The sequence below is a fragment of the Neofelis nebulosa genome, chromosome 9 (assembly GCF_028018385.1).
Source record: "Neofelis nebulosa isolate mNeoNeb1 chromosome 9, mNeoNeb1.pri, whole genome shotgun sequence".
In the NCBI taxonomy this organism is placed as follows: Eukaryota; Metazoa; Chordata; class Mammalia; order Carnivora; family Felidae; genus Neofelis; species Neofelis nebulosa.
This window is the reverse complement of record NC_080790.1, coordinates 50,123,911-50,151,653: the sequence shown is the minus strand read 5'-3', so window position 1 is coordinate 50,151,653 and position 27,743 is coordinate 50,123,911. Positions and strand designations below refer to the sequence as shown.

The window sequence follows — 27,743 nt, the reverse complement described above, 5'->3', positions numbered from 1 at the left end:
TTGTCTTTTTAGTCTCTATTTTACCTATTTCTGTTCTGATCTTTGTTATGTCCTCCCTCCACTAACTTTGGGCTTAGTTTGTTTTTCTTTTTCTAGTTCCTTAAGGTATAAAGTTAGGTGGTTTACTTGGGCTCTTCCTTTTTTCTTAATGTAGGCATTTATTGCTATGAATAGATTCCCCTATTATGAACAATTTGCATTAGTGTGGTACATTTGTTACAATTAATAAACCAATATTAATACACTATGATTAACTATAGTCTATAGTTTACATTAAGGTTCACTCTTAGTGTTATATAGTTTTATGAGTTTTGAGAAATGCATAATGATGGGCATCTACCATTACAGTATCATACAGCATAGTTTCACCATCCTAAAAATTCCCTGTACTTCACTTATTCATCTCTCCCCTCCCTGAGTTCTAAAGCTACTTTTCTCTTTTGGGCCTTTACATTTTGTTCTCTTTTTTCTTCTTTTTGAAGAGAAATGAGAATGGGTGGGGTAAATGAGTGGGAAGATCTTTTTCTCTTCTTATGTGAACTGCAGCAAAAATGTTCGAGAACCACTGATTTAGGACAAGTTTGAGTCTGGAATTCCCCGGTGACAATTTTCCAAAGAGCAGGCTGGCCAAAAAAAAATTATTATAATTACAGTGGTTCCACCTTATCCACAGGGGATATGTTCTAAGATCCCCAGTGGATGCCTGAAACTGCAGATAGCACTGAACCCTATATATATATATACCATGTTTTTTCCTACACATACATACCTATGATAAAGTTTAATTTATAAATTAGACACAGTAAGAAATTAACAAATAAATTATAGAATAGAATAATTGTAACAAAATTTTATAATTAAAGTGTTGTGAATATGGTCTCTCTCTCTCTCTCAAGATATCTTATTGTACATATTCACCTTTCTTCTTGTGATGATGTGAGGTGATAAAATGCTTACATGATGAGATGAAGTACGATGAATGACATAGGCATTGTGATATAGCATTGGGCTACTACTGACCTGATGATGTGCCAGAAAGAGAATCATCTGCTTCCAGACCATGGTTGACTACTGATAACTGAAACTGAAGAAAGTGAAATCACAGATAAGGGGACTACTATATTTTTGAAGCCCAAGGATGGCAACTGAGAGTTGAAAGCTACTTCAGAATAGGAAATTAGAATCTGTGTTCTTACATCAAGATTTGCATTAACTTGATTTTATTTTCCTTGGAAGGGAGGCCTGTCTCTTGGCTCAAACTCCTGAAATGCAGATACTAAGGTCTGGGTATTCAATGGCTGCAGCTATCACATAGAAACCACATCAAGCTGAATCTTGGAGAAGTATATCTAAGCCTTTTAGAGATATGTTGAGTGTCTACCCTGGTGAAAAGACTCTATGAGTCATTCCTAGGCACAGGAAAATGAGGTTAACTGGATTTCAGTGTCTAAATCTATTTAGAGCCAGACTCCTGCCCCAGCTCACCTCACTGCTCACTCTTCTGAACCTCCAGCTTTCTTGGCTGTACCCAGAAATGTGAGGTGGAGATTTTTATGAAGTATAGCCTTGCTTTCTAGTGGATCAGTATCAGAATGAATGGTGCTCCTCCTTTCTTCTCTCTTCTCCCTCCAGCATGGTGTGATTTCTCTTGTTCTATTCTACATTTCTTAAGCAATCTGTAATTTGAGTAAGCCATAGACACCAAAATTTAGAGGTAAGTAGTTTTACTCTAAGGGCTTAGCAGATGAGTTCCTATTCTCCACCCTTGAGACCAGGAACAGCTGGTATACCAGAAAGGCCTCTGCCCAAGAGTCAGCTTCCCTGGGTGTTCCCTGGCTTGTTCTATACTTGCTCTATGACCATCGATATCTGCCTCTCTAGGACTCATTATCCTCACCTGTAATGTGGGAATAAAATCCTTTCTCTAGTGTCTGGGCAAGGTTTTTGAGAAGATAGAATGGGATGACATGGGAAAATGATTATGAAAATGGTTAGGGCTATACACATGAAGAATATACTTATTAAAGAAATCAGGGAGATGGCTGTCAGGAAGATATTTTACTTTCTGTCCTGGATCTAACTTGTCCCATTTCTTCCTGGCTCCTATCATAATCGTCAGAGTGTGGCTGTGTAGCTGGTGAACTGTGGAGAATAGTTAGCCCTCCCTCAAGCTCCCTCCTTCACAATGGAGAACCTCTCCACTGACTGTGAACACCTTGCAGTCTGGCTCAGGACAATGCCAAGTTCTCCTAGGAACTCTTCAGCTGCATTCTTCTCTATCTACAGCCCCAGAATTGCTCTACACATTCTGAAGCTCAACAAAACATCCAGCTAGACAGTGAGATTAGCGTTTCCCTCCAAGTGGGGCCGGAACAATGGTGGGGCAGTAGCCTGTCTAGTTGCCTCTTCATAAGCCCTGTGGTTGCTTTTCTGTAGAGTGTAGGAAGTAAGGGTCTTTGAGTCAGCATTTTAGAACAACAGATATCCCCACTCAACATCCTCTTGCACTGGTTTTAACTGAGCTGCCATTTTTAGAATCTATGAAATACTGGCATCTTGTATGGTTTGTACATCTTGTAAAATTAGGTAAGTTTAATTCTGTGTCAGGGGTGCTGTGCCCTAATCCATAGAAACAAAGTGCCAGTCTCCAGTGTTCAGTCTGACCATATGGTCCCTTTAAGACACAGTGAAGGCTGGTCCCATTAGATCCAGAGAAGACACCATGGGTGGGTAAGGGAAAGGGACCAGCTCTCTAGATTCCCCTGCTGGAGGGGTGTTATAAGGATATTAAAGAAATTGTCAGACCTCCTAGGATTTGCATCAAGTTCTCAAGGTGACCTTACCTTCCTGATCCTGACATCTCCTCCTGTAGTTAGTAGGGTCCAGCTTCCCTACCCCAGCCTTCTCTTCTTCCACCTTCATAACTATAAAGTAAAAGATGAACACAGCCTCAAAATGTATGACACAAAAAGGTAGGATTTCAAGGAGAAATGGTCAAGTCCATTCATAAACAAAGTGAAAAAGCTCAAATATCTATCTCTAACAAATAGAGAACACACCTCTTTTTCAAGTACAAATGGAACATTTAAAGAGAGCACATATGCTAGGTCACAGGGAAAGCCTTAGTAAATTTCAAAGAATCTGTATCATACTTCTGTAGTAAGAATATATACATATACATATACATATACATATACGTATATATATGTATATATATATATGTATATGTATACACACACACACACACACACACACATACATATATATACACATCTAAGCTTGGAAACTAAAAGTAATTTATAATCATGGGTTTAATAGGAAACCACAATGGAAATTATTAGATATTTAGAACTCACAATTACAACTACTAAATATTAAAACTTACGGGGTGCAACATACTTAGAGGAAACAAAGAAGGAAGGAGAGAAGAGAAAGAAAAAGGAGTGATGGAGGCAGGGAGGAAAAAACAAGGAAAAGAAATGTGATAAGCATTCAACTAAAGAACCTAGGGCAAAATAAAGAGAAAACCCAAAGAAAGTAGAAAAATATAAATATAAAACCAAAAAAATAATGAAATAGAAAACAATATTAGAGATGGCTAATAAGTCCAAAGGCAATTATTTCAAAAGACTATTAAAATAGGCAAATTATATAAAACTAATCATGAAGATAAATTCGTAAGTAAACAATATTAGGAATGAAAAAGAGATATAACTAGAAATATAGTGCAGAATTTAAAAATTAAAAGTGAATGTCACGAAAAACTTTATGCCGATACATTTTAACTTTGATAATAATAATAATTAACATTTCAGTGTGTCAGGAACTATTTTTTTTTATTAAATTTTTTTTGACGTTTTTATTTATTTTTGAGACAGAGAGAGACAGAGCATGAAGGGGGGAGGGGCAGAGAGAGAAGGAGACACAGAATCGGAAGCAGGCTCCAGGCTCTGAGCCGTCAGCCCAGAGCCTGACGCGGGGCTCGAACTCACAGACAGCGAGATTGTGACCTGAGCTGAAGTTGGACACTTAACCGACTGCGCCACCCAGGCACCCCAGTCAGGAACTATTTTAAATGCTTTGCATTTATGACTGCATGCATGACTTCACTGAGTCTTCTCAACAATCTTATAAGTAACATTATTTTTTAAAGTTTATTTATTTATTTTGAGAGAGAGAGAGAATCCCAAGCAGGCTGGGCACTGTCAGTGCAGAGCCCAACGTGGGGCTAGATCTCACAAACCATGAGATCATGACCTGAGCTGAAATCAAGAGTCACTTGAAATCAAGACGCTTGAACAACTGAGCCACCCAGGCACCCCGGAGATAAGTAACATTATTAATCCCATTTTACAGATGAGAAAACTGAGGCACAGAGAGCTTAATTGACTGCCGAAACGGAGGAACAGATATTCAAACCCAGACAATCTTTTTCTGGAATTAAATCTCTTAGCCATGGGGTTCCTAGGCGGCTTAGTTGGTTAAGTGACCAACTCTTGATTTTGGCTCAAGTCAGGAACTCACAGTTCATGAGTTCAAGCCGCATATGGGGGTCTGTGCTGACAGCAAGGAGCCTTTTTGAGATTTTCCTCTCTCACTCTCTGCCCCTCCCCTGCTCATGTGTGTGCTCCCTCTCTCTTTCTCAAAATAAATAAACTTAAAAAAATAAGCTCTTAGCCACAAGGCTGATAAATGGATATTTTACTAGAAAAATAATAGAAATGATCAAAATTGACTTTAAAATAATTAGAAAACCTTGATTAACCAAAAACCATTAACCGAAATGTTTATGGGAAAGGCATTACAGACAGCCTTTCCCATATCCCATGAATAATTATTGAAGCTGGATTATAGGTACAAAAGGATCATCATTTTTTTCTATTTTTGTTATGTCTGAAATTTTCTCTATAGTGAAAAGAAAAATAAATACCAGGATCAGATAGTTTTTAAAAAATGTTTTATCTGAACCTTCAAGGATTAGATAGTCTCTAACTGATACAAAATGGTTCTCAAAAGCAGAAAAAGAGGAAATCAGAGGCAGTATAAACATCTGAAGACCAGGATACAAGGTAGGACTAAAAGCAGGAGAGTTGGTTGTAAATCTTCATAAGGAGTCAATTAAACACTCAGATCTCTCTCTCCTAGGAGTTTCCTAGATGTCTCCCCCTCACCACCCCCTACCCCATTCCAGAATATGGAAGGGTTAAACCTGAAGGCCTTTGGATAACTAAGGGCATTGAGGCATGGGGACACGATTTAAGCAAAGGCAGTTAGCCACTCAGTCCTCTGCCTAGTTGGCTCCTAGAACACTAATGAAACTTACACCCTCCAGGTGGGAGACTGGAGGACTTACAGATCCTGACATTTTGGAGATCTCTAACAAATGGTGAGGGCTCACCATCTTGGGTTTGTCATTCAATAATTCCAGCTTGTCAAACAGCTGCTTCGTAGCTCCACTCCAGAATGATGGCCAGCCAAGAATCACCAGAATGACAGAGACCAAAACAAACAGAAAAAGAGGAAGTCCAAGGAAACAGGAGCAAAGTAGACAGCCAAAGAAGTATTTAAAAAGCATACAATTCACATCTTCAAGTAGACTAGAAAAGACACTGTGTCCATGAGAAAAAGAAAAGTAGAATGCTATAAATCTGGAACTTTTCAAGAATAAGAAAGAACTCTTCGAAATTAAAGATACGTTAGAAGAAAATTTTCAGTAAAAGAGTTGGAACATAAAGTTGAAAAAATATGTGAGATAATAGAGCACAAATACAAATAATTTTTTAAATAATAGGAAAAAGACAAGGAAATCAGAGGATCAGTCCAGGTATCTAACATCAAGTTCTCAAAAGAGAGGTAAGAAAAAATAATAGAGGGGAAATTATCAAGGAAATGACATGAGATTTGAATTTCCTGGCTGAAAGAAATTGCTGAGAGCCCAGAAAAAGGAATTTAAAACAAAATCGACTCCAAGTCACATCACTGTGAAGTGTAAGAATATCACATATAAAAAAGACCTTTAAAACCTTCTGGAAGAAGAAAATAAGCCACCTACAAAGAATTAGACATGAGAACTGGCATCAGACATGGTGGAAGCTATTAGACAATGGAGTTATGCCTCCAAAAGTGAGAAAAAAATTGTTAGTAGTATTCCAGTCCTAACCAAAATATCCAATGTGAAGGTAGAAAAGGGCATGTTTAGACAAGAAATGTCTTAAAATTTTACTTCTTATGCACTTCTTTTCAGGAAGCAATTGAAGGAAGAACTCCAGCAAGATGGAGGAGCACCTAGGGAAGGAGTATGGCATATAGAAAATGGGATCCACTGCAAAAGATGGACACAGGAGGCCCCAGGAGGAAGCTGTGTAGCAGTCCAGAGAGCAATGGGTTCATCTTAGACCAGGCTCTGCACAGGCTGTGCAAGAAAAGCCTGGAACAATCATCTGGGTGTGTTTCACTGTTTTGAGAGGGTACCGAGATTCTATCAAGAATAAAGAGTCAAGGGGCAATTGGGTGGCTCAGTCAGTTAAGCATTGGACTCTGGATTTCGGCTCAGGTCATGATCTCATGGTTTGTAAACTCAAGCCTGCCTCAGGCTCCACACTGACAGCTGGAATACTGCTTAGGATTCTCACTCTCCTCTCTCTACCCCTCCCCTGCATGCATGTGCATACCCCCTCCCCCTCCGCCCCCCACCTCTCTCAAAATAAGCAAATAAACTTTAAAAAATAGAAAAAAAGAGTCAATGGGGTGACTGGGTGGCTCAGTCACTTAAGCATCTGACTTGATTTTGGCTCAGGTCATGATGTCATGAACCATTCATGAGTTCAAGCCCTGCCTTGGGCTACACATTGATAGTGTGGAGCCTACTTGAGATTCTCTCTCTCCCTCTCTCTCTCTCTCTGCCCCTCCCTCCCTCTCTCTCTCAAAATAAATAAATAAACATTTAAAAAATGAATAAAAAGTTATGAAAGGAAAAATGATCACTAAACACTATGTAACTCAAATGTCAGAATATTTATACAGTCATAAAAAAAAATGAATATTGGGGCACCTGGGTGGCTCAGTCGGTTAAGCATCCGACTTTGGCCCGGGTCACGATCTCATGGTTTGTGAGTTTGAGCCCCACATCGGGCTCTGTGCTGACAGCTCAGAGCCTGGAGCCTGCTTCGGATTCTGTGTCTCCCTCTATGTCCCTCCCCTGCTCATGCACTCTCGCTCTCTCTCTCAAAAATAAACATTAAAAAATTTTTTTTAAATGAATATTAATTTAAGCAAAAACTATGATAGGGATTCCACCAATGTGCAGTATTACACTGCTTGCTGTTTGTGGCTGGTGTTCATTCTTAGTAGTCATGTATCCATTCTGATTGGTTAGTGTCAATACCATATGAGTTGTTAAATATTTTTAATACCTACATTGGAAGTAACTATTTGAAGAGATGAGATTTCAGGGTGAAGAGAGGTTTTAAGACATAGAGGACATTGCTAGCCTTCTGCCTGATGTCCATCCCCCTTTCTTCTCTGATTTTATTCAGGGCAGCAGTGCAGCTGACTAAAAACAATCACTTCCCCCAGATGCCCCTCAGCAATCTCTATCTAAAGAGATTTAGGAGAAAGAACCTAGGAAGATTCCCTTACTGGATGAAGCCTCTGCAGAAGAAAGCCCCTTCATTTTTCCTTCTTCTTCCTTCCTGGAGAGGGTTGTCAGATTTAACAAATAGAGTTTTTCCCAGTTAAATATGAATTTTGTATACACAGTCAATAATTTTTAATATAAGTATGTCCCAAGCAATATTTGGGCAAACTATTTTATCTGGCAAACCATTTCCCTCTATTTCTGGAGCATAGACATGATGCCTGGAAGTGCAGTAGCCATCTTGTCATCATGAGAATGAAGGCCACATGCTAATTACAGATACAAGGAGAAGAAGGATCTTGAATCCTTAATGTCTTCGCTGAGCCATTCTATAGCACTGGACAGCCCACACTTGGGCTTCTTGATATGGGGAACAATTAAACCACTTCCTGTTTAAATACTATACTTTTCTGTTTCTCAAAACCACACCTGGGTCATAGGACAAAAGACTCTGGGACAGTATTTACTGGGCATATAAGATTGGGTTCTATTAGTAAGGAAAACAGAGAGAATGGGCACTGAGTGGTTGTGTAACAGTGTCTGCTACACTTTCTAACATCCATCCTCTCCTTGTCTTGCCTATTTTTTTTTCAGGTAGAGACACAGGGCTCTTCATTGCTGTAGACACCTTCCCCAACTCCAGGCATGAATTGTGATCTATCTAAATTACTCATGGTGATCATATGGCCTTTGACCAGTAACTGATCTTAGGAGTAGTCATGTAATCCTATCAAGTGAGTGAGATTTAAATGGAAGTCCTCTGGGTAGAGCTTGCAGAAAAGCTTTTATTTTCCTAATAAAAAGTAACAAACACCTCTGGAATGCACATTTGGCCAATTACCTCCCCCATTTTCCTGCATAGACCTCAGACATGAGACTTCTACATGAAGGAGCCCTCTTGCACCAATGATGTGATGGGTATGAGAGCAACGGATCAGGCTGAGGACAAAGCAGAAAGCTAGAGCAAATATTCCTTCCTGATAATGTCACTGAGCTCCAGACCGCTTATCTCTGGGCTTCCTATTACATGAAAAAAAAAAAATCTACTTTGTATATTTAAATTGCTAGCCAAATTTTATGTTACTTTTAGCTAAAGACCTTCCTAACTGATACATAATGGAATACTATGGGGAGATCAAATGAATTAACTAGATCCTGTGTATTAACATTCATAAATCTCAAAAACATAAGGAATTTTTTTAAAAAGAAGTTGTAAAGAGATATAAACAAAATGACATTATTTATATAAAACTTGAAAACATTGTTTTACATTTTACTGTTCATTGCTACACTGTAAGTAAAAGCATAAAATCATGCAGAGGAATGAGACACACTAACTTCCGGTTACTTCTGGGGAGAGGTAAGATTTAATATTGATGTTTTAGCTGTATCTTTGATATTTTGGATAGCTATAGAGAGATATAAGGCAAATATGATAAAATGTGAACATCTGTTAATTCTGGACAGTGATATGTGACTGTCTTACGTTTACAAGTTTGAAATATTTTATTTAAAAATATTAAATGAAGTTTTTTTTAAAGAAATAAGAGAAATCCCCAACACTATGACATAACAGTCTCAAATAAAATGGGCCAACTGAGAACCTTGCAAAAAGAATGACTAAAGAATATCACACCTTGATATGTTATTATGATATTTTAGAACACTAGATGAATGTGAAGAAAAAAGAAATCCTAAGAACTTCTAGAGTGAAAGAAACAGGAACAGGTCACCTATAAATGAATAAAAATCAGACTATCAGAAGATTTCTTATCAGCAACTTGGATAACTGAAGATGATGGAGCAACGCATCCAAAATTCTGAAGGAGAATGGTTTCCAAACCTAGCATTCTCTACTCAGCCAGTCAAGACAGAGTGTAGAAGACATTTTCAGACTCAGCAATGATTTCAGCAAGAAATCATTTTACTTTGGGGCGCCTGGGTGGCTCAGTCGGTTAAGTGTCCAACTTCAGCTCAGGTCACGATCTCGCGGTCCGTGAGTTTGAGCCCCGCGTGGGGCTCTGGGCTGATGGCTCAGAGCCTGGAGCCTGTTTCAGATTCTGTGTCTCCCTCTCTCTCTGCCCCTCCCCCATTCATTCTCTCTCTCTCTCTCTCTCTCTCTCTCTCTCTCTGTCTCAAAAATAAATAAAACGTTTAAAAAAATTAAAAAAAAAAAAAAAAGAAATCATTTTACTTCAGTCTCATAACTTCCTGGGAAGTTATTTAAGTATGTTACCACCAGGAACCAAGAAGGGGAAGACAATGGGATCCAGGAGAGGGGTCCAACCAGAAGAATAATGACAGCTGCGCCACAGCCCCAGTCAGTCCTCAGAAGAGCTAAAAATGAGGTTTCAGAAGGAGCCACTCAAGGAAAAGATGAAATGCCAGAGATTTGATACACTCCTTGAGAATCTGGAACAATTTAAGACAGCGACAAAGACAGAAAATGCCAAGAAAGGCAACTGGAAACACCAGGAAAAAATTAAAACTGCAAGAAATAAAATGTGATTATGGTACATGGTCATAGGAGTATAAACACTGATTTTTTAATTAACTAAAAACAATGATGATATATGTACATTGAGAGAATGAAGAAGAGATGGGTGTGGTATAAGATAATTAAATATTCACCTGTGGATGGCTACTATGCAACTCTGAAAAATTGCAGGAGATACATTTATATAAACCATATGTATAATTATTAGCGGGTGTAGTCAACAGAAAAAGCTAAAAGAATTCCAAGTGATCATCTTTGGGAAGTGGAACAGTGGAGTGTGTAGGAAGCTGGAATGGAGTTTTTCTTGCTTTTTATTATAATCTCTTACATGTGTTACTTGATTTTTTAAATATGGGTATATATTATTTTTATTTTAAATATTTTAAGGCAAATAACTTAATATGGCATGTGTACTCCCCCTTCATGCCATAATTGTATCCCCCTGAAAATCCATGGTTAAATCCGTTGGCTCGAAGTGAATCATGTTTAAAATATTCAGGAGAACTATAAAACAAAGAATCTTTAAGAAAGTGGTTCACAGTAGTTCTCAGACTTAAGCATGTATTGGTCACCTGGAAGGCTGATTAAAACCTAGATTTCTGGGCTCCACCCCACTGTTACTGATTCAGTGGATCTGGCGTGTAGACTAAAGGTTTGCATTTCCAACAAGTTGATGCTGAAGCTGCTGATCCAGGGACCACACTTTGAGAACCACTGTTTAAAAAGACAACAACTCCCATTTATAGTGTCTATTAAACTGAATCACCGTACACGGAGTTTGCTTCACATGAGCCTCACATACATAACAAGATTACATCTTTGCATTCAAGCCGGGTATTGTGTACTGGTAAGCTTAGCATGGACGCACTGGCAGCTCCGATTGGTTGGTGATTTTTTGAGAATTTATATCTTCCTCAACCCTCATAGCATGAGGAGTAGAGAAGATGAGTAACAGATCCTCTCTCTTTAACAAATAGAACCTGCCTCCAAATCTTTTAGGTGGAGAAGATTCCACCTTTCCCTAACCACAAACAGGAAAGGCCATGTGACCCAGCCTGGCCAATCAAATAATCCCCTTTCCCCCATCACAGAGATTGGTTGCATGCTGATCCCATGCCCAACGCTGGGCCAATCATAATTCTTCCCAGGACATTTCCACTTGGTCCATCCAAAAACTAACTGTTCTGGCTCTGGCTCTGGCTCTGGCTCTGGCTCTGGCTCTGGCTCTGGAGCTGGTGTTGTGAAGCTGACAAGCTTGGGTGCTACTATCTTGCTTGCCACATGGAGGAAAGCATCCAAGAAAAGTGGAGAAACAGTATCAGAAGTACTGATAACTTGTAACTCCCGGAGTCAGTGGATTTTGAACCGGCCTGACTAATACAAATGAAAGAGGCTTTTCCAGCATGGTTTAAAAACATATTCTTTCATATTTGAAGTACTATAGATTCTCAGATTGGAAACCAAACAAAAGTGAATGCAAAATGGCAATACGGATGTGAGCAGGTGAAAACTTTACACAACTATGGAAGCATGGAGATGTAATGTAGTTCATATTCAAGTAGATGCACGTCTCCCAGCTCTGCACTAGTTGAGACCATTCTTTCCCCACCTCCTCTGTGCTGGTTCCTACCTCCTCACAACTTGAGGGAAGCTCCCTTCCAGGAGTATGCAGAAGTAGGAGAAGAATCCAGGCTGCCCCTGATCATCTTCAAAGGAAACCATTCATTTGAAACAAATCAAGCAGCATGTTGGCCATTTGCAAAGTGTTTAAATAAACTACTACTCTAATCAGCAGCAGCAATGGCTCACCAGAAAAATTTCCAAAAGTGACCTAACCCTTGAAACAGAATTTCTATCTCCACATTTTATATAATCCATATTAATTGAATGCTTTCATAATCTCATTTAATCCAGACTAAAATTCAGTGAAGTGCATAATTTTCACCGTCATTTTACAGATAAAGAAATGGAGATTCAGAGAATTAAGTAATTTTTTTCCTGTGTCACAGGGCCAGGCATGGTGGAGCTATAATTGAAATTCGCTTCTCTTTGATTCCCCAACCCAAGGAAGGAAGGAAGGCAGGGAAAGAGAAAGGGAGGGAGAAAATGGAGGGAGAGAGGGGATAGGAGAGGAAAGAAAGAAGTCAAGACATGAGAGATAGGGGAGTCTGGAAGAGGCCATCAACTTCTGAGTTCTAGGCCTATCCAGATGTCTAGCTGAATTCCCATCTGCAAGACCTCCCAAAGGCCTTATAATAAACCCTTCTTTTCTCTTCAGCTAGCTTCAGTCCATTTGAGTTATTTACATCCCTAGAATATTAACCAGTACAACCGGCCACTGCAATATGTTGCCAAAGGAATTGTGTTAGTTACACACCAGCCCCTGGCATGTCGCAAATGAAAGAACTTGCAGCAGCAGTTTTTCCTACACCAGCCCCTCCACTGGGTAACATGACTCACTCATCATTATTCTCCCATCCATCTTTAGAGCCTGGGGTGAGTATGGCTTTACAGTGAGGAATCAGACCAAATTCTCTTTCCCACTTTACTGCCCCTGCCACCAGCCTGGAATCCCATATTGGATCCCTGAGAATGCAAACCCTACTGACAAAATCAATGTCCTAAGCCTGCAAGGCTAAGCACCAGAGTGCAACACCAGGAAACAGAAATCAGAGTCCCTCCCCAAGCAGCCTTATTATCCAGAGCAGCAAGGAGGTGGTGATACAGCCAACCTCATGGGTATGCAATACATTTTGACTATCAAAACTCTGGTAATCACCTGACATTTAACACTGCCACCTCTCCGAACCCCCTAACCCTGTCCACAGAGGCACATCAATTCAACTCAACAAATCCTCTTTGTTCCAGGTATTTGTTCTAGACACTGAAAACAAACAGAACAAAATAGTTTCTTAGGGAAGAGGGGCAAAAAATAGCAATAAATCCTCAAGATTAGACATCCATATCTCGGGGTGGGGGGAACTAATTAGAAAAAGGACTGTGTCACACTTACCAGTCAGTCTTTTGGGAGTTTTTCCTACCATCCCATCTTTTAAACCATTTGACCTAATTATATCTAATAACAGGGGCCAGTCCAACATCCATATCCAGTGAACTCTTCTGATAGTCCAAAGAATTGCAAAAAAAAGGACCTCCCCGAGGGCTCATCTGAGATTATTTTGTGAACTGAATTGACAAGAATGACACAGGGTCATGCTGGGCTTTAAAAACTAAGCTCAGAAGCTAGAGAAAGGCCACCCTCCCAACCGGTAGCTTATTCGTTGCCTCTGGGCCCTGCAGACCTCACCCATGAATGCCCCAGAAGAGGAAGGGAAAACAAGCAAAGTATCCCCAAGCTAACCACTAGCAACAAGACCAGGTACAGTTTCCAAACCAAACAACAGAAATGTGTAATGAAAGAGGCTAGCCATTATTTACTTTCTATCCTGAGAGGTTATATCAACAGATATAATCTATTTTCCCATAGCTTTCTGGGGAAGAAGTGGGTCTCAGGCTTTTTGCTTACTTCATAAAAATTTCAGCCAACCTTGTAAATTTGGCAATGGCAACAGAAATTTGCATTGCCTAGAAGAAAAAGATTCCCAGTTCCATCAGATGAGAACAACAATGAACTAAGTCACCATGGTGTGAAGAGAGAGTGACTCTTCATGTCATTTTGGTTAATTTGGAGTGAAATCAAGGCACCAGGGTGACTAATACAGTATAATTTTTTAAAGAAAAGGCAAATATACAATGCTCATTTGGATGATTTATTCAGCTTTCATGGTATTCTCTGTCTCAGTGTGTGTGAAGCTCACTCTCAAATACTCTATGTTCATATTATAAAGCATATTTTCCCTTATCTGCATAGTCTTGTCTACTATCTCTGAAACTCCAAGCTGCAAACTTACCTTCACGATCTTAGCACTGGAAACCAGGATCCAAATCTCAGGAAGACCAGAGTCACTTGCTCTGTTGCTGTTAGGTGGCAAGAGGGACGCTCTGTGATTTCCAGGCTGAACAGTATTTGGGGCATTGGAGATTGACTTGTGGGGCTCAGTGGCGGTCAGCCATGTGACCAGGGTGGGGGAAGGGACACTCCTGCAGGGGAAGGGACTGATGCCTGCTTAGCTGACATACCAGGGTTGTGCAGAGTCTAAACAGAGCTGGCCATAATCATAGGCGGACAACTTTGCTCTAAATTTCTTCTTGGATTTTAACTTAGTGATCCTCTTAAGGCAGTGTTGTGTTTCAGCGCTGGTTTTTAAATACTTGTTTATCTCCCTACATGGTTTCTATACACATGTCCTTTTTGGATTCTGTCTCAGAGGGATGTTAGAGCTGGAAGAGACTTTACAGGTGATCTAGCCACCCCCACCCCACCCCCACCCCTGCCCAGGGCCACCCATTGCACAGATCGGTGGCAGCCCTTCCTGGAGCCTGCAGAGGCCTGGGTTTTTATTACATACTGGTTTTGTATTATATACTGGGGGGACCCCGGCTGGCTGGCACCAAATTACAGCTTACTTGAACATCTTCAGCCTTTAGGTCATTAGAGCTTTGAGGACTACTGAGATGCCAGTAATGAATCTTATCACATTGCAGGTGCCTAAATCTGTAGCTATCAGATTAGGGCATGACAAGAAACTGTGGCAGTTTATACTTGTGGTCAAAGAGTTTAAATATGTGCAGTTATGTTTACGTATCTCTATCACAATCTTCTTAAAACACTCCAAGATGATATTTTTGGAGGGACTGGGGACATCAAAAGCTGAAGAGATATTCGATCTCAAAGACCCCAAAGACATCTCAAGACCGCAGCCATGTGAGTAGCCTTCTGGCTCACCTCTGCCTCTCCACCCAAGTGGTCTGTGCTGGCTTCCTGCTAACCAAAAAGGGGATGGTAGTAATGATGGTGGAAATGGTAAAGAGAGAAGTGGTAGGTGGAATGGTAGAATTGGCAGTATGGTAGTTGGGCATGAATGGAGGTGGTGGAGGCGAGGATGGAGGTGATGAGATGCCCATGGAGGTCGTAGAGGGGTAGATGGAGGTGATGAGGGGTAGATGGAGGTGGTGGAGGGAGTGGTGGTGATGGAGAAAGGGGCAAGAAGGCTTCTGAATGATAGAGCAGGAGATTCTTGTTACTGACTATTACGTGGAGGATGCTGGATGAAGCGGACCTGCTGCAATTACAAGCGTGAAATGGTAAGGCCTTGGCATGAGAAGTCTGAAGAACCTCCTTCTGTCCCCAAAGCTGTGTAGTCTTAAGATAATCACCTCACCTCTCTGGGCTCCAGTTTTCTCAAAGCTGAGTTTGCACTTAAGACATGATATCTTGTTAGGGGAACCCCTCCATCTCCCTCTAAGCCCCGTACCCTTCCTTATAAAGTAGTAGCTTCTGTCCTTTCCGAAGTCTGGCTAAGGGTCCTTTTCACTTACCGCTCTGCCTCCTACTCACTCTTACCTAGAGGAGGTGATTGGGAGAATGAATGGGTTTGTGCCATGACTCAGATCCTTCTGAGAACTGCCTGCTTCAGAGCAAGTCCAGGCTGTGCTCCTCTCCTCCTCTCTTCACAGGAAACCTCCAGTGCAGATTCTCACTGTGTAGGTAGGGAGTCTTCCAGTGCTGGGTACACAGGTTTAATTCTGGGGGGGAAATTGGGAAGTGTGACTGTGGTTGTACATTCTAAACCAAATTCTCTAATCAGCTTTACTTGTTACAAAGTTATTTTGATTTGTACCTATGTGACTTCTATATCTTATTTCTCATTTGATGCCAAGCATAGAGGGAAAGATTGTAAACAAGTATCATTCTCAAATTCCAATGCTGATGAACTAATGAAAGAGCCTCCATGGAGTTGATTGGACTAAAGGGTCCCTAAATTTCCTTCAAGCTCTATCATCCTGTGATTCTACAAGCCTGTCTCTGAAGCAGAACAAATATTTGTGAGGCTGGGCAGAAGATTGAGACTCTTAGCGGACAGCTCCAATCTCCGCCTCTCTTCCTTTCTGCTTTTCAACCTGAGGACCTAGGTCAACCTGAGGAAGACCTCTAGTATCCACACATCTTCCTCTTCTCCCCTTCCACCAGCTGTGCATGGCTTCATTTACCCCCACTCTGACCTGGACCCCATGATGAATGACTTCACTCTTACCTCATTGATACCCAAAATCTCTTGTTCCTGTCCTGCCAATCTTTTGGTCTTTGTCAACCCACCTGCTACCCTTCTTCTCCTGCACTGAGCTCTCTTTTATCTCTGGAGAAAGCCTGTCTTCAGGGAGAGAGAACAGAGCCAAGACACAGAGTGGTAGAAGAGTGTGTGTGTGTGTGTGTGTGTGTGTGTGTGTGTGTGTGTGTGACAGAGAGAGAGAGAGAGAGACAGAGACAGAGACAGAGAGAGAGAAAGAGACAGAGAGAGACAGAGAGACAGAGAGAGAGAGACACTAAGGAGACCAAATGGAGAGAGAGAGAGAGAGGACCTAGTCCAGTGGTACCTATAGCCAACTGGACCCCTGCCCTTCCCCATGGTTCGGTTTTGTGAGTGAAAAATGTTGAAAGAAGATCTGCCCATCCCATTTCTCTCCTCTTCCTTACCTCTGGCCTCTGCCAAGAGGACTGGTTTTCCCAGCTGGCATTATGCATTGAGACAAATGCTTGAGGGTTTTCAGTCCTCCCTCACCACCAGAGAGGTAACAGCTGAGACCCATGCATTGGCTTAGGAGAAAGAGAAGAGATTGGACCCAGTGGGTTCTTAGTCAGAGGTGTCCCGTCACCCCTGGGAACATTTGGCAATGTCTGGAGACATTTCTGGTTGTAACATAACACTGGGATGAGAGCTCTACTGGCCTCTAGTGGGTACAGGCAAGGGATGCTGCTAACATCCTACAATGTACAAGACACCTCCACAACAAACAATGAGCTGGCCCAAACTGTCAATAGTGCCAAGGTTGAGAAATCCTGGATTAGACTGTTCAGCCCCCTCTGGTTCTAGAAACCAGGATGCCTGTGACCCAGGCCAAAAGAACACTTCACATGGGCCCACCTCAATCACCAGGATGCTTATGAGGGAGGGAGGAGGGGCAAAGATTCTTAGTAATTTGCAGCTTTTGACCTCTGGGTCTCCCTTTCCTTTAGAAACCCAGCAGACAGGGGTGGTTAATTTAGAGGGAAAGATTCCCTTCCATCTTCTGGCTATATGCCATCTGAACCCCACCTGGGTTTCACATATAGTAGGGTGTAGGCAGGTTTGACATAGGGTGCTGGCATAGGGGGTGAAGTCTCATGAAGGAAAAGCGAGCTTCCTACCCTTGTGTTGGTGGGAGTAAGGAGTTATTTGGGGACCCACAAGAGGCTTTCCACAAGCTGGGCAAGCCTCATGCCAGTATGTGAGATTTTTTCTCTCAGATTGTGTGAAGCTTTGGTGGGTGGTACAAGACTGGCTGCCCCAGATTCTTGTCCACTTTAGCTGCTTTTGAACTGTATCCAGGGTGAGGAGGGAACATACTGTGGGATGTCAATACTGTAGTCAGGAAGGCAAAAAAAAAAAAAAAGATGAGAGATAGCTTACAGGGAAGCAGAGAAGCCTGAGGAAGCCAGGCTCAGGTTATACAATGGATGGGTTCTCTCCCTACTTCATCTCCATCTACCTCCAATCACTGCTGTGGCCTTGGCCAGCAACAGCACAGACCTCAGCTCACTCTGCACCAAACACACTGCACATCCTGCTGTTCCTCTAACATCCTAAGCTCATTCCCACCTCAGGACCTTTGCATTTACTGTTTCCCCAACCTTCAGCTCTCTTGTGTATTCAGCTTTCTGGTCAAATGTTATCTACCCAGGAAGGTCCTTCCTGACCAGCCTATCTAAAATACCCCTTTCTTTAACTCTGCCTTATTGGTCCATATGGAATTTCTATCCAAAACCACATTATATGTTTGTTTATTCATTCATTATTGTCTATCCTCTAACATGGCAGGGACTTTGTCTTGTTCACTGAGGCATCCCTGACACCCATAATAGCTTATAGATGGTTGGTTTGAATCCTGGCTCCACAAACTATGGGATGTTGAGCAAGTTGCCTATCTTTTTTTCCCTTCAATTTCCTCAACTGAAAAATGGAAATATTAATTGTATCTACCCCAGTGGTTGTTATGAGAACTGACTGAATCTATACATACATATATATATATAAAATCTTAGGTCAGTGTCTGGCCCACAGAACACACTTAGTATCAACCAGTAATAATTAGCACATTCCCAGGAAGTTCACAATATGCCTATTCTGAGGAGGTGGGGAGTGGTATTCCTGGCCATTTGCAGGAACGGAGCAGTCATTGTTACTTCCCTGGGAACCAAAATCCCTCTGCAGGCCAGGAACCTCTGCATCTGCTCTCTGCTGCCCTCTGAAGGCTCTGGGTGAAGGCTGGCCAAAGAGGACTGTTAGGGACTCCACAGATGACTTACTCACCATAGAAAAATGAGCAATCCCTTTTCTTAAGCAAGCCACACTCCCAAGGTGGCAAGCTTGGCCCTTGACAAAGCTGCTGTGGGAGCCATCATTTGACAAACTCAATTAGGAATCACTGAGGCCACAGAGGAAAGGCAGGTACCTGGGAATTCATCCCTCAGACTCCAGGAGAGACCCAGAGCAAAACCACTTCTCCCTTCCCCCAGGCTGTACTTCTGGAGACAGAGGACAGTGATCTGTCAGCCAACCTAAGCCCCCATGGAAAGCCGTTCCTCAGCCTGTGCCTCATTCCCTGTCGGACTGTGTGTCACCATGTGGGTCAAGTGGCCTTCACGTTGTCAGCCTAAAATGAGAGGGAAAGCCACTCCTCTCAGGGCCCCTGGGGGGTGATTCATTAACAAGAATCTGGGCACACCCATACTGTCTGATGGAAAGATTTCATTTTCAATAGTGACAAAACTCCTAAAACATCTAGAAATAAACTTGCCTAGAAATGCAAGTCTTATAGGAGAATGCATGATAAATTTTTGCTAAGAAACATAAAATAAGGTAACATATTTCAGAATGGGAAAGCCGAATAGAGCAAACATGTTAAATATTCATAAATTTATATACATTTAAAAAAATGTTTATTTCTTTTGAGAGAGGGAGTGAATGCAAGCAAGGGAGGGGCAGAGAGAGAGAGAGAGAGAGAGAGAGAGAGAGAATCCCAAGCAGGTTCCATGCTGTCAGTGCAGAGCCTGATGTGAGACTCAATCTCATGAACTGAACTGTGAAATTATGACCTGAGCCAAAATCAGAAGTCAGACCCTTAACCAACTGAGCCACCCAGGCGCTCCAAATTTATATATCTTTTAAATACAATTCCAATGGCATTTTGGATGAAAACAACCAAAAAATCATGGTTAAAACATTAGCTTAGAATTTATTAAGCTTTTACTATGTGCCAGGATTTGGGCTGAGAACTTTACAAAATTACCTCAGTTAATCCTCCAATAACCCTATGTGATCATTACTGTTTATGAAAGAAAGGGTTGGGCAGTGGTTAACAGCAGGAGATCACATGACTTTGGACAGGATAGTTATAACCCTGAGATTTGGTTTTCTCATCTGTAAAATGGGAATAACAGTATGTATCTCATGAATTTAGGCTTAGGATCAAATGAGGTAATTTGGAACAACACCTGTCAAGTGCTAAGCACTTAATTAACATGAACTACTGTTACCCTCATTTACAGATAAGGAAATTTAAGCTCTGAGAGGATAAAGTAATTTGTCTGAGTTTACACAGCTGGTAAATGGCTAAACTGGCCTGGGGGACTGGCTTAGGACTAGATGGGACAAGGACCGATGACATCAAGTGTAGGGGCCTAAGTAGTTCCCTCAGAGTCCAGCACCCCACCCCATTCCAACCCCAAAAGGGAAACTGGAACCAACAGAAATTTAAGTGTCAGCACCTTTTTTTAAATGGGGGCTCAAGATATATGTGAAAAATGTTAGAAAATAAACTGTGTCTAATACACTTCAGTTTAGGGGCTGAAACTGATATTACAAAGGATAGATTTGGAGAAATGTGCTATTAAAAATGTTTTCAATTTGGAGGAGAATCTTGGGCAGTGGACAAAGCCAGCAATGTATTCATTTGTTGGACTCAGCACATTCATCTCTGCCCTGAAATTAAATGTGATTGTCCTTAAAACTAGGGTTGAAACTTGCATCCCAATTTGCCTTGGACAGTCACCATCTGCTCACTTGTCTTGGTTTCATTGTTAGTAGTGCCCCCCTTTCATTCTCAAAAAGGATTCCAGTTTGGGCAATCAGTTACGTGGTTACTCTGTTAAGATTTTAAAATTCAAGCAATCCTGTGGATGAGCAACTGTCAGCTAGGTGATGTGAAACAGAAAAGACTTCCAGGCTGGGGGGACTAGAAGCCAGTGGGCAATACAGTGAAGCTCCAGAGGGGCAGAGAATCTCGCCTGGATGCAAAAGGAAGGGGCAGATGATGCCTCACAAGAGGTGTCTTGGTGAGGTTGTAGGTCAGGTACTGTGTGGAGTTAAGAGGACACTGGTGGGATTGGAGTGGATGTTGGAACTTAGTATTTCAGACACGAAACAGCTCAGGGTAACAGCATGGCCCACGTTATGTCCACAGGAGGAGACAAGAAATGGAACCCAGATTGCATTTAGGGATAGGAACTGGGCAGCTAGTAAGAGACTTGTAAGGAGGGTTGTCTACTCTATACCATTTTACTCCTATTAAATTTTGAACCTCGTGATTATATTATAATATTGTGATTATAATATATTCTTGTGATTATATAATAATTATTGTGATTATATAATATAATCTTGTGATTACATTATATTATAATATTGTGATTATACCTATTCAGAAAAATATAGAGGGAAATGGAAATTTTAAGGAACCCAGGCTACCTTGCCCACAGATTCTTCTAGATAAACTGTGGAATCACTTGTCAAGATTTTTTTAAGTCTATTTACTTAGAGAGAGAGAGAGAGAGAGAGGGAGAAGAGAGGGAGAATCCCAAGAAGGCTCTGCACTGACAGCACAGAGTCTGATGTTGGGGCTCAAACTCATGAATTAACTGTGAGATCATGACCTGAGCCAAAGTCCAGTGCTTAACTGACTGAACCACCCAAGTGGCTCCATTTTGTCAAGTTTTTAAAACCTCATTTGTAAAACAAGTGGTCTTTAAACATTTGAAAGGATGCTCAACCTTATTTTTTAAAAAAGAAGCAAACTAGAGTGGCAGTCACAGTGAAATACCATTTTTTTACCTTTCGGATCTGCAAATATTAAAAGGTTTCACAACTGCAATAGTGGAAGGAGATGGGCCCTCTTCCACACAATGGCTGGTGATTCTGCAGTTAGGCACAGGCTCTCTGAAGCCACTTTGGCAATATTTATAAAACTTTAAAATGTACATACCTTTGGGTAGCAGCAACTCTTTGTCTAGAAATTTATCTTACGGATATAGTCTCACCAGTGGGTAAAGACATATGTGTACTTTGGAGCAGTTACCACCTTTCTGCATTTATGTCAGAGGATTACCATGGGGATTAAATGATATAATATATGGAAAGGATTTTAAAGAGGGCCTGGTACATAGTAAATGCTCAGTAAATTCTGGCTGTTATTATTACAGCATTGTTTGTGGCAGCAAAGCACAGGAAACAACCTAAATATACATCAATAGGAGACTGATTTAAAAAAAAAAGTTTTGTACATGGAAAACCACGAAGCTTTTAAATAGAGTGCATACTAACAGAGCACCTGGGTGGCTCAGTTGATTAAGGGTCAGACTCTTGATTTTGACTCAGGTCATGATCTCACAGTTGTGAGATTGAGCCCCATGTCGAGCCCTGCATCAAGCCCCACTTTGTGTGCACTGCCTGCTTAAGATTCTCTTTCTATCCCTCTGCCCCTCTCCCTTCGTTGTGTGCGCTCTCTCTCTCTTAAAAAAATACAGTGAATACTCTTTAAACATTGCTATGAAATGATCTTTTAGAAATATTATTGTTAGGTGGGGGGGATAAAGCAAGGTTTAGAAGGGTGCTTATGGTTTACCACCATTTTTGTGTGGGGCAGGCATGCCTATGGCTGCAAAAGTCTCTCCAGGGAAGAATTCACAAGAACCTGGGTTCAGTGAAGATTCCTGGGAGCAGAACCGGGAGGCAGGTGCTCAGGGGCCACTGTACAACCACTTGTACCTTTTATATTGTCCACCATAGGGATGTATTTTCTATTAAAAAACAAATAAATTCCATTTCTGGATAAAGAGTTGAAAGCAGGGACTCAAACAGGTGCTAGTACTCTACTCTAACATTCATTACTCACAATAGGCAAAAGGTGGAAACAACCCAAATGTTCATCTATAGATGAATAGAAAAATAAAATGTGGCATATCCATACAATATAATATTATTTAGCCTTTAAAAGGAAGGAGGGGTGCCTGGCTGGCTTAGTTGGTGGAGCATGTGACTCTTGATCTCAGGGTTGTAAGTTCGTGCCTCATGTTGGGTGTTGAAATTATGTAAAAATAAAATCTTCAAAAAAAATTTTTTAAATAAAAGGAAGGAAATTCTGACACATGCTACAACATGGCTGAAACTTGAGAACATTTTGCTAAGTGAAATAAGCCAGACACAAAAAGATAAATACTGTATGATTACACCTATATGAGGTACCTAGAACAGCCAAATTCACAGAGACAGAAAGCAGAATAGTAGATCTGGGGCTGGGGAAACAGGGATTGGGGAGTCACTGTTTAATGGGTATAGAGTTTCAGTTAGGGAAAATGAAAAAGTTCTTGATTCAGATGGTGGTGATGGTGATTTTACAATAATGTGAATATACTTTAAGCTTATTAAATGTGTATACTCAAAAATGGTTAAAATGGTAATTTTATGTTATATATACTTTACCACAAAAAATTAAATAGTTTTAATATAATTTTAAATAAAATATAATTTTAAACACTTTTTACATTTTTTAATTTTTTTTAACATTTATTTTTGAGACAGAGAGAGACAGAGCATGAACGGGGGAAGGGCAGAGAGAGAGGGATACAGAATCGGAAGCAGGCTCCAGGCTCTGAACCATCAGCCCAGAGCCCCACGCGGGGCTCGAACTCACGGACCGCGAGATCGTGACCTGAGTGGAAGTCGGACGCTTAACCCACCGAGCCACCCAGGCGCCCCTTAAACACTTTTTTAAAATAGTCCCTTTTTAGGGGTACCCGGGTGGCTCAGTAGTCGGTTAAGCATCTGACTTTGGCTCAGGTCATGATCTCATGGTTCATGGGTTTGAGCCCCACATCATGCTCTCTGCTGTCAGCACAGAGCCTGCTTCACATCTTCTGTCCCCCCTCTCTCTCTGCCCTTCCCTGGCTCGTGCTCTCTCTCACTCTCTCTCAAAAATAAACAAACACTAAAAAATCAAATAGTCCTTTTTTTACTTTGATTAGAGTTCTGTTAGATATAGAAATGGATTAGAAGGCGTTGTACTGTATGGGCCACCACAAAGAATAAGCCCTATCTGGAAAATGACCCAGGTCTCCAAACCCTGTCTTTCACCATGCCAGGTGAACCTGCCATGCTGACTGGCTTCTGGGGGATCCCTAATACAGAGCGGAGGTGAAAGGCTGAAGTAGGATCAGGGGAAGAGGGCAACTTCATCCAAGATAGGGAAGAGACAGGAAGGGAAGAGATGAAGGGCAAGAGCAGAAGAAGAGGTAATTCCCACCTGACCACACAGACTTTCTCCATGAGGAAGGAGGTGAGAGGCAGGAGTATGTAGCTTGTGGGTGGATTTTGAGGTTAGTAGAAAGGTTGACCTTCAAGGGGTCAGACCAGGGATGTGTAAAAGAATTGCCACATCCCCGCTGAGGACCCTGGTGAGGCTGGATATCAGACATGAGTAGAGAGAATTTTCTTACTCCTCTCATCTTTTCTCCCTCCCTGGGAAACAACCCTCAAGCATTTGCAGACCCTCATAGTTAAATAAGTGAGGAAAGTAGAAACCAGGACTTTCCATCCAGACCACCAACCACTATAAGCTTCTCTTCTTCAGCAGCACCAGGTTGGGATGGGAAGAGGCCTCGGTATGTATGTGTATATGTATGTATTTATTTTTAATATATTTATTGTCAAATTGGTTTCCAAAAACACCCAGTGCTCATCCCAACAAGCGCCCTCCTCAATGCCCATCACCCACTTTCCCCTCGCCCCCACCCCCATCAACCCTCAGTTTGTTCTCAGTATCCAAGAGTCTCTTATGGTTTCCCTCCCTCCCTCTCTGTAATTCTTTTTTTCCCTTCCCCTCCCCCATGGTCTTCTGTTAAGCTTCTCAAGATCCACATATGAGTGAAAACATATGGTATCTTTCTCTGACTGACTTATTTCACTTAGCATTACCCTCCAGTTCCATCCACATTGCTGCAAATGGAGGCCTCAGTTTTGAATTGAGATTGAAGTGTGGATTATCATTGGGATCAACATTATAATTTCTGAAATGAGACTGAGACGAAGTGTGACCAGAACAATCATGTGACTTGTCTAAATTTCATCCAGGGGCAGAGCAAGATCTAGCCACCCAGAATAAATTAAAGGAGCAATAAGAGGTAAAAACTAGGTTACTTTCTGATTTTACCCCATGAGACATGCTTATTTAAGGGAACAGTTACACAATGTTATCTTCAACTGTTACTTAACATGCATAGATCTTGCATCTCCCACTAGATCGTAAGCTCTCAGAGGGCAGGGCCCCTGTGCTATTTATCCTTATATTGCCACCACAACCCAGCAAAGTGCCTTGTGTGTACACAGTAGGCACTGAAATGGCTGTTGACTGCACTGCTGACCAAGAGGGATTATTCCCAGTGAGTCCACACCAGGCCATTAGTGTACTTACACCAAGCCTGGCACAGAGCAGGTGAATAACAAGTCCTGGCTGAGTTGAACTGACTCTTCTTAAAGACAGAGCCTGTGTTCAAGGAATTCTGATATAAAATGATGTTGCGGGTTACCCAGACTTAGAGTAAAAGGCACAGAGATGAAGTCGGTGTGGATGATCATGTTCTGTTTCTCTGTTCAGGCTGCTCTTGTTCTGAATTAAGGAGAAGGCTAAGACACAAGAGGAAGGTGTGATCAGACCCAGCGCATGCCCTGTGATACCATGAGTGAACAATGCAAGTGCCCCATTAGGCCTGGAACTGAGCTGAACTCATTTTTGAGTAAGGAATCCTAAAGGGCTCCTGTCTTCAAGATTATATAAAATGATCCAAGTTATGTACTTCTGAGATAATAAATTAGCTGTAGAAGCACAGAGCCCAACTCTTTAAATAAGGAAGTAGTAGATTTCAAGTAGCTCAAGAAACAAAATTTTCTACAGATGAAGGTTATGAAAAGGAAACCAAAGACCAGCTGATTCTGGTTTGGGGATGGTAACATTGGAGAATACACTCCGCCATCCATTTCATATGACCACCTCACTCATCCTGAGTTATCTCTTTTGTTGGCATGGCCTCCATCAATGGTCACAGAGCAGGGAGGTAAAAGAGAAGATATTTGAGTATCTCCATTAAGAGGTCTAAGTGCCTGATTACTGCCTCCCTGAGATGAACCTGGCTGAAGGGAGGATGGTCAGGCATTCAGTCAAGCAACAGCCAGTTACAGAACACCCTCAGTGGATGGGGAAAGATGGCTCTCCTCAGACTGAGCAACCCAAAATAAGCTAGGGAGTTTAGGGGAAGAAAGAGCATAGTTGGTGGGGTTTTTAGGATGTTCCTGAGAACATTCCTCAGCTCATTAACTCACAGCTCAGTCCCAAATCCCAGTAGAATAAAAATACCCTTTCTCAGGGACAGAAGCCCACAAAGCTAAGGGCTCAAGATTTCTAAGTTAGGATTTCATCAAAGGCTGGGTGACCCTTTCTTGGATACACATGGATCCCCAGGAGTCCTGCAAGACTGCACAGTCTGTTACATCTAGGAAGACAGATGAGGACCAGCTCCCTGGTTTCTCATTTATCACCTGCCTCTGATTCCCTAGAGCCCAAGAAGCAGATCCTTGGCAAAGGATGCCTCCTTCGGGTGGGAACGCTTAGTTGATGTGGGGATTTTTATACAAGTCTCATGTTTCCTGGACTCTTAGGAACCTCCAAGAAGATGCTGAAAATAACTCTTATTGAATTGGAAGAAGCTTGAAGTAAACACAGGACCAACCATTGTGACTTCCATGGCTGAAAAGCATGGATTTGAGAAGGGTAGTTGGAGCTCCATGCAGAGGATATGACTAGATCTAGATCTCAGCCCCTCAGTGCAGGTCTGACCTCACACAGATGCACACGCGCATGGATGTTCCCCTCTCCAAAGGTGGGGACAGGGGAACACAGAATAGCAGCACTACCACAGAACAACCTGGTCATTATCTGACTTGTCTTTCGCTATGTTGAAATAGTTAAAAATTAACTTGAACATCAGGCTGTTCCTTATCTTTGCTCTCTAAATCTTGCACAGGCCTTTAGCAAAAAGCAGCAAAATTCTCACTTGACCTTCTGTGGGCTTGGAGATTCCTGCCTATTCTACTGGGTTCATTCATTCACGTCCCAAAAACAGAACCTACAGTCAAGCTGTTAACTCCATATATTTAAAATCCACTCTACTCACCAAGGTGCACTGGCCTGTTGCTCTGGGGCCCTTGAATCCAATCCTTGAGGGTTGGCCTTGCAGTTGGAACCCACCCACCTCTCCTTCTTTCTGCCTCTGCTACTAACATAGTCCCTCCTCTATTGCCTCACAAACTAACTATTTTAGAACAAAAGTCTTTGTCTATTCACAGACACTGTAAAAGTAACACTCATTTTAAGTTTTTTAATCTAATGTCTGTGTTTTCTGTAATTCTTATTGGTTTATCTAATCAGCATGTCCTAGGGAGGTTTATTGTTGACAGTTTAGCTTGCCCAAGCACAGTGAGCCTGCTCAGGCATTTACCCCAAGAGAATCAGCTCCTCTAAAAGAGATAATCCTCTGGGAAAATGGCAGATCTTTTGCCTCTTCTCTTCAGAGGCCTGAAGCTAAGGAGAACGTTCCATATCCCACAGCCCCTCCAGCTCTGCAAACCCCAATTCCTGACTCTTCAGAGAAGGATATGAACAAGAGAAATGAAGAAGGCATTTGAGCAAATCAAACCTTACAAGAAAAAGGTGTACTTTGTGATTTTCTGTTTTGTGCTGATTTTTGCCCTCATTTTAACTGCTTTGTAAGTAGGAAAGATATACTGAGGGAGCAATCGGTGGGAAGAGGACAAGACAGTGAGTGGGAAGTGAAGGAAAAGAAGCGGTAGTGGGGGCATGCACATGGTGTGAGGGAGGGACACAGTGTTGGAGTGAGGGCACATGGTGTTGAGGGGTGGACACACAGGGTTGGGGGGTATGGGGACACAGTGTTGGGGGATGTGGGCACACAGTGTTGGGGGGATGCAGGCACACAAGGTTGGGGTGTGTATACAGGGTTCAGGGTGTGGACACACAGGTTGGGCGGGTGTGCACACAGGGTTGGGGGGTGGGCACACTGGGTTGGGAGTGTGGACACAGAGGATTGGGGGGTGTACACAGGGTCGA

At 41.8% G+C, this 27,743-nt stretch overlaps 1 protein-coding gene across 5 annotated transcripts in view; it reads right to left on the bottom strand.

Moving 5' to 3' along the window:
• The window catches only part of SLC4A5 (solute carrier family 4 member 5), a 113,847-nt gene that overhangs the window by 79,440 nt on the left and 6,664 nt on the right, over positions 1-27,743 (bottom strand). For 3 of the 5 annotated variants that reach the window (XM_058683652.1, XM_058683651.1, XM_058683655.1), the window contains 2 exons: positions 15,598-15,779; positions 2,844-2,924 (listed from right to left, as the gene is read on the bottom strand). In XM_058683652.1, the coding sequence (XP_058539635.1) occupies positions 2,844-2,924; positions 15,598-15,637 (121 nt within the window). In that variant the 5' untranslated portion in view covers positions 15,638-15,779. Of the gene's footprint in view, positions 1-2,843; positions 2,925-14,044; positions 14,175-15,597; positions 15,780-26,790; positions 26,890-27,743 lie in introns of those variants that run through there. The other 2 variants (XM_058683653.1, XM_058683654.1) reach the window with 2 other exon arrangements.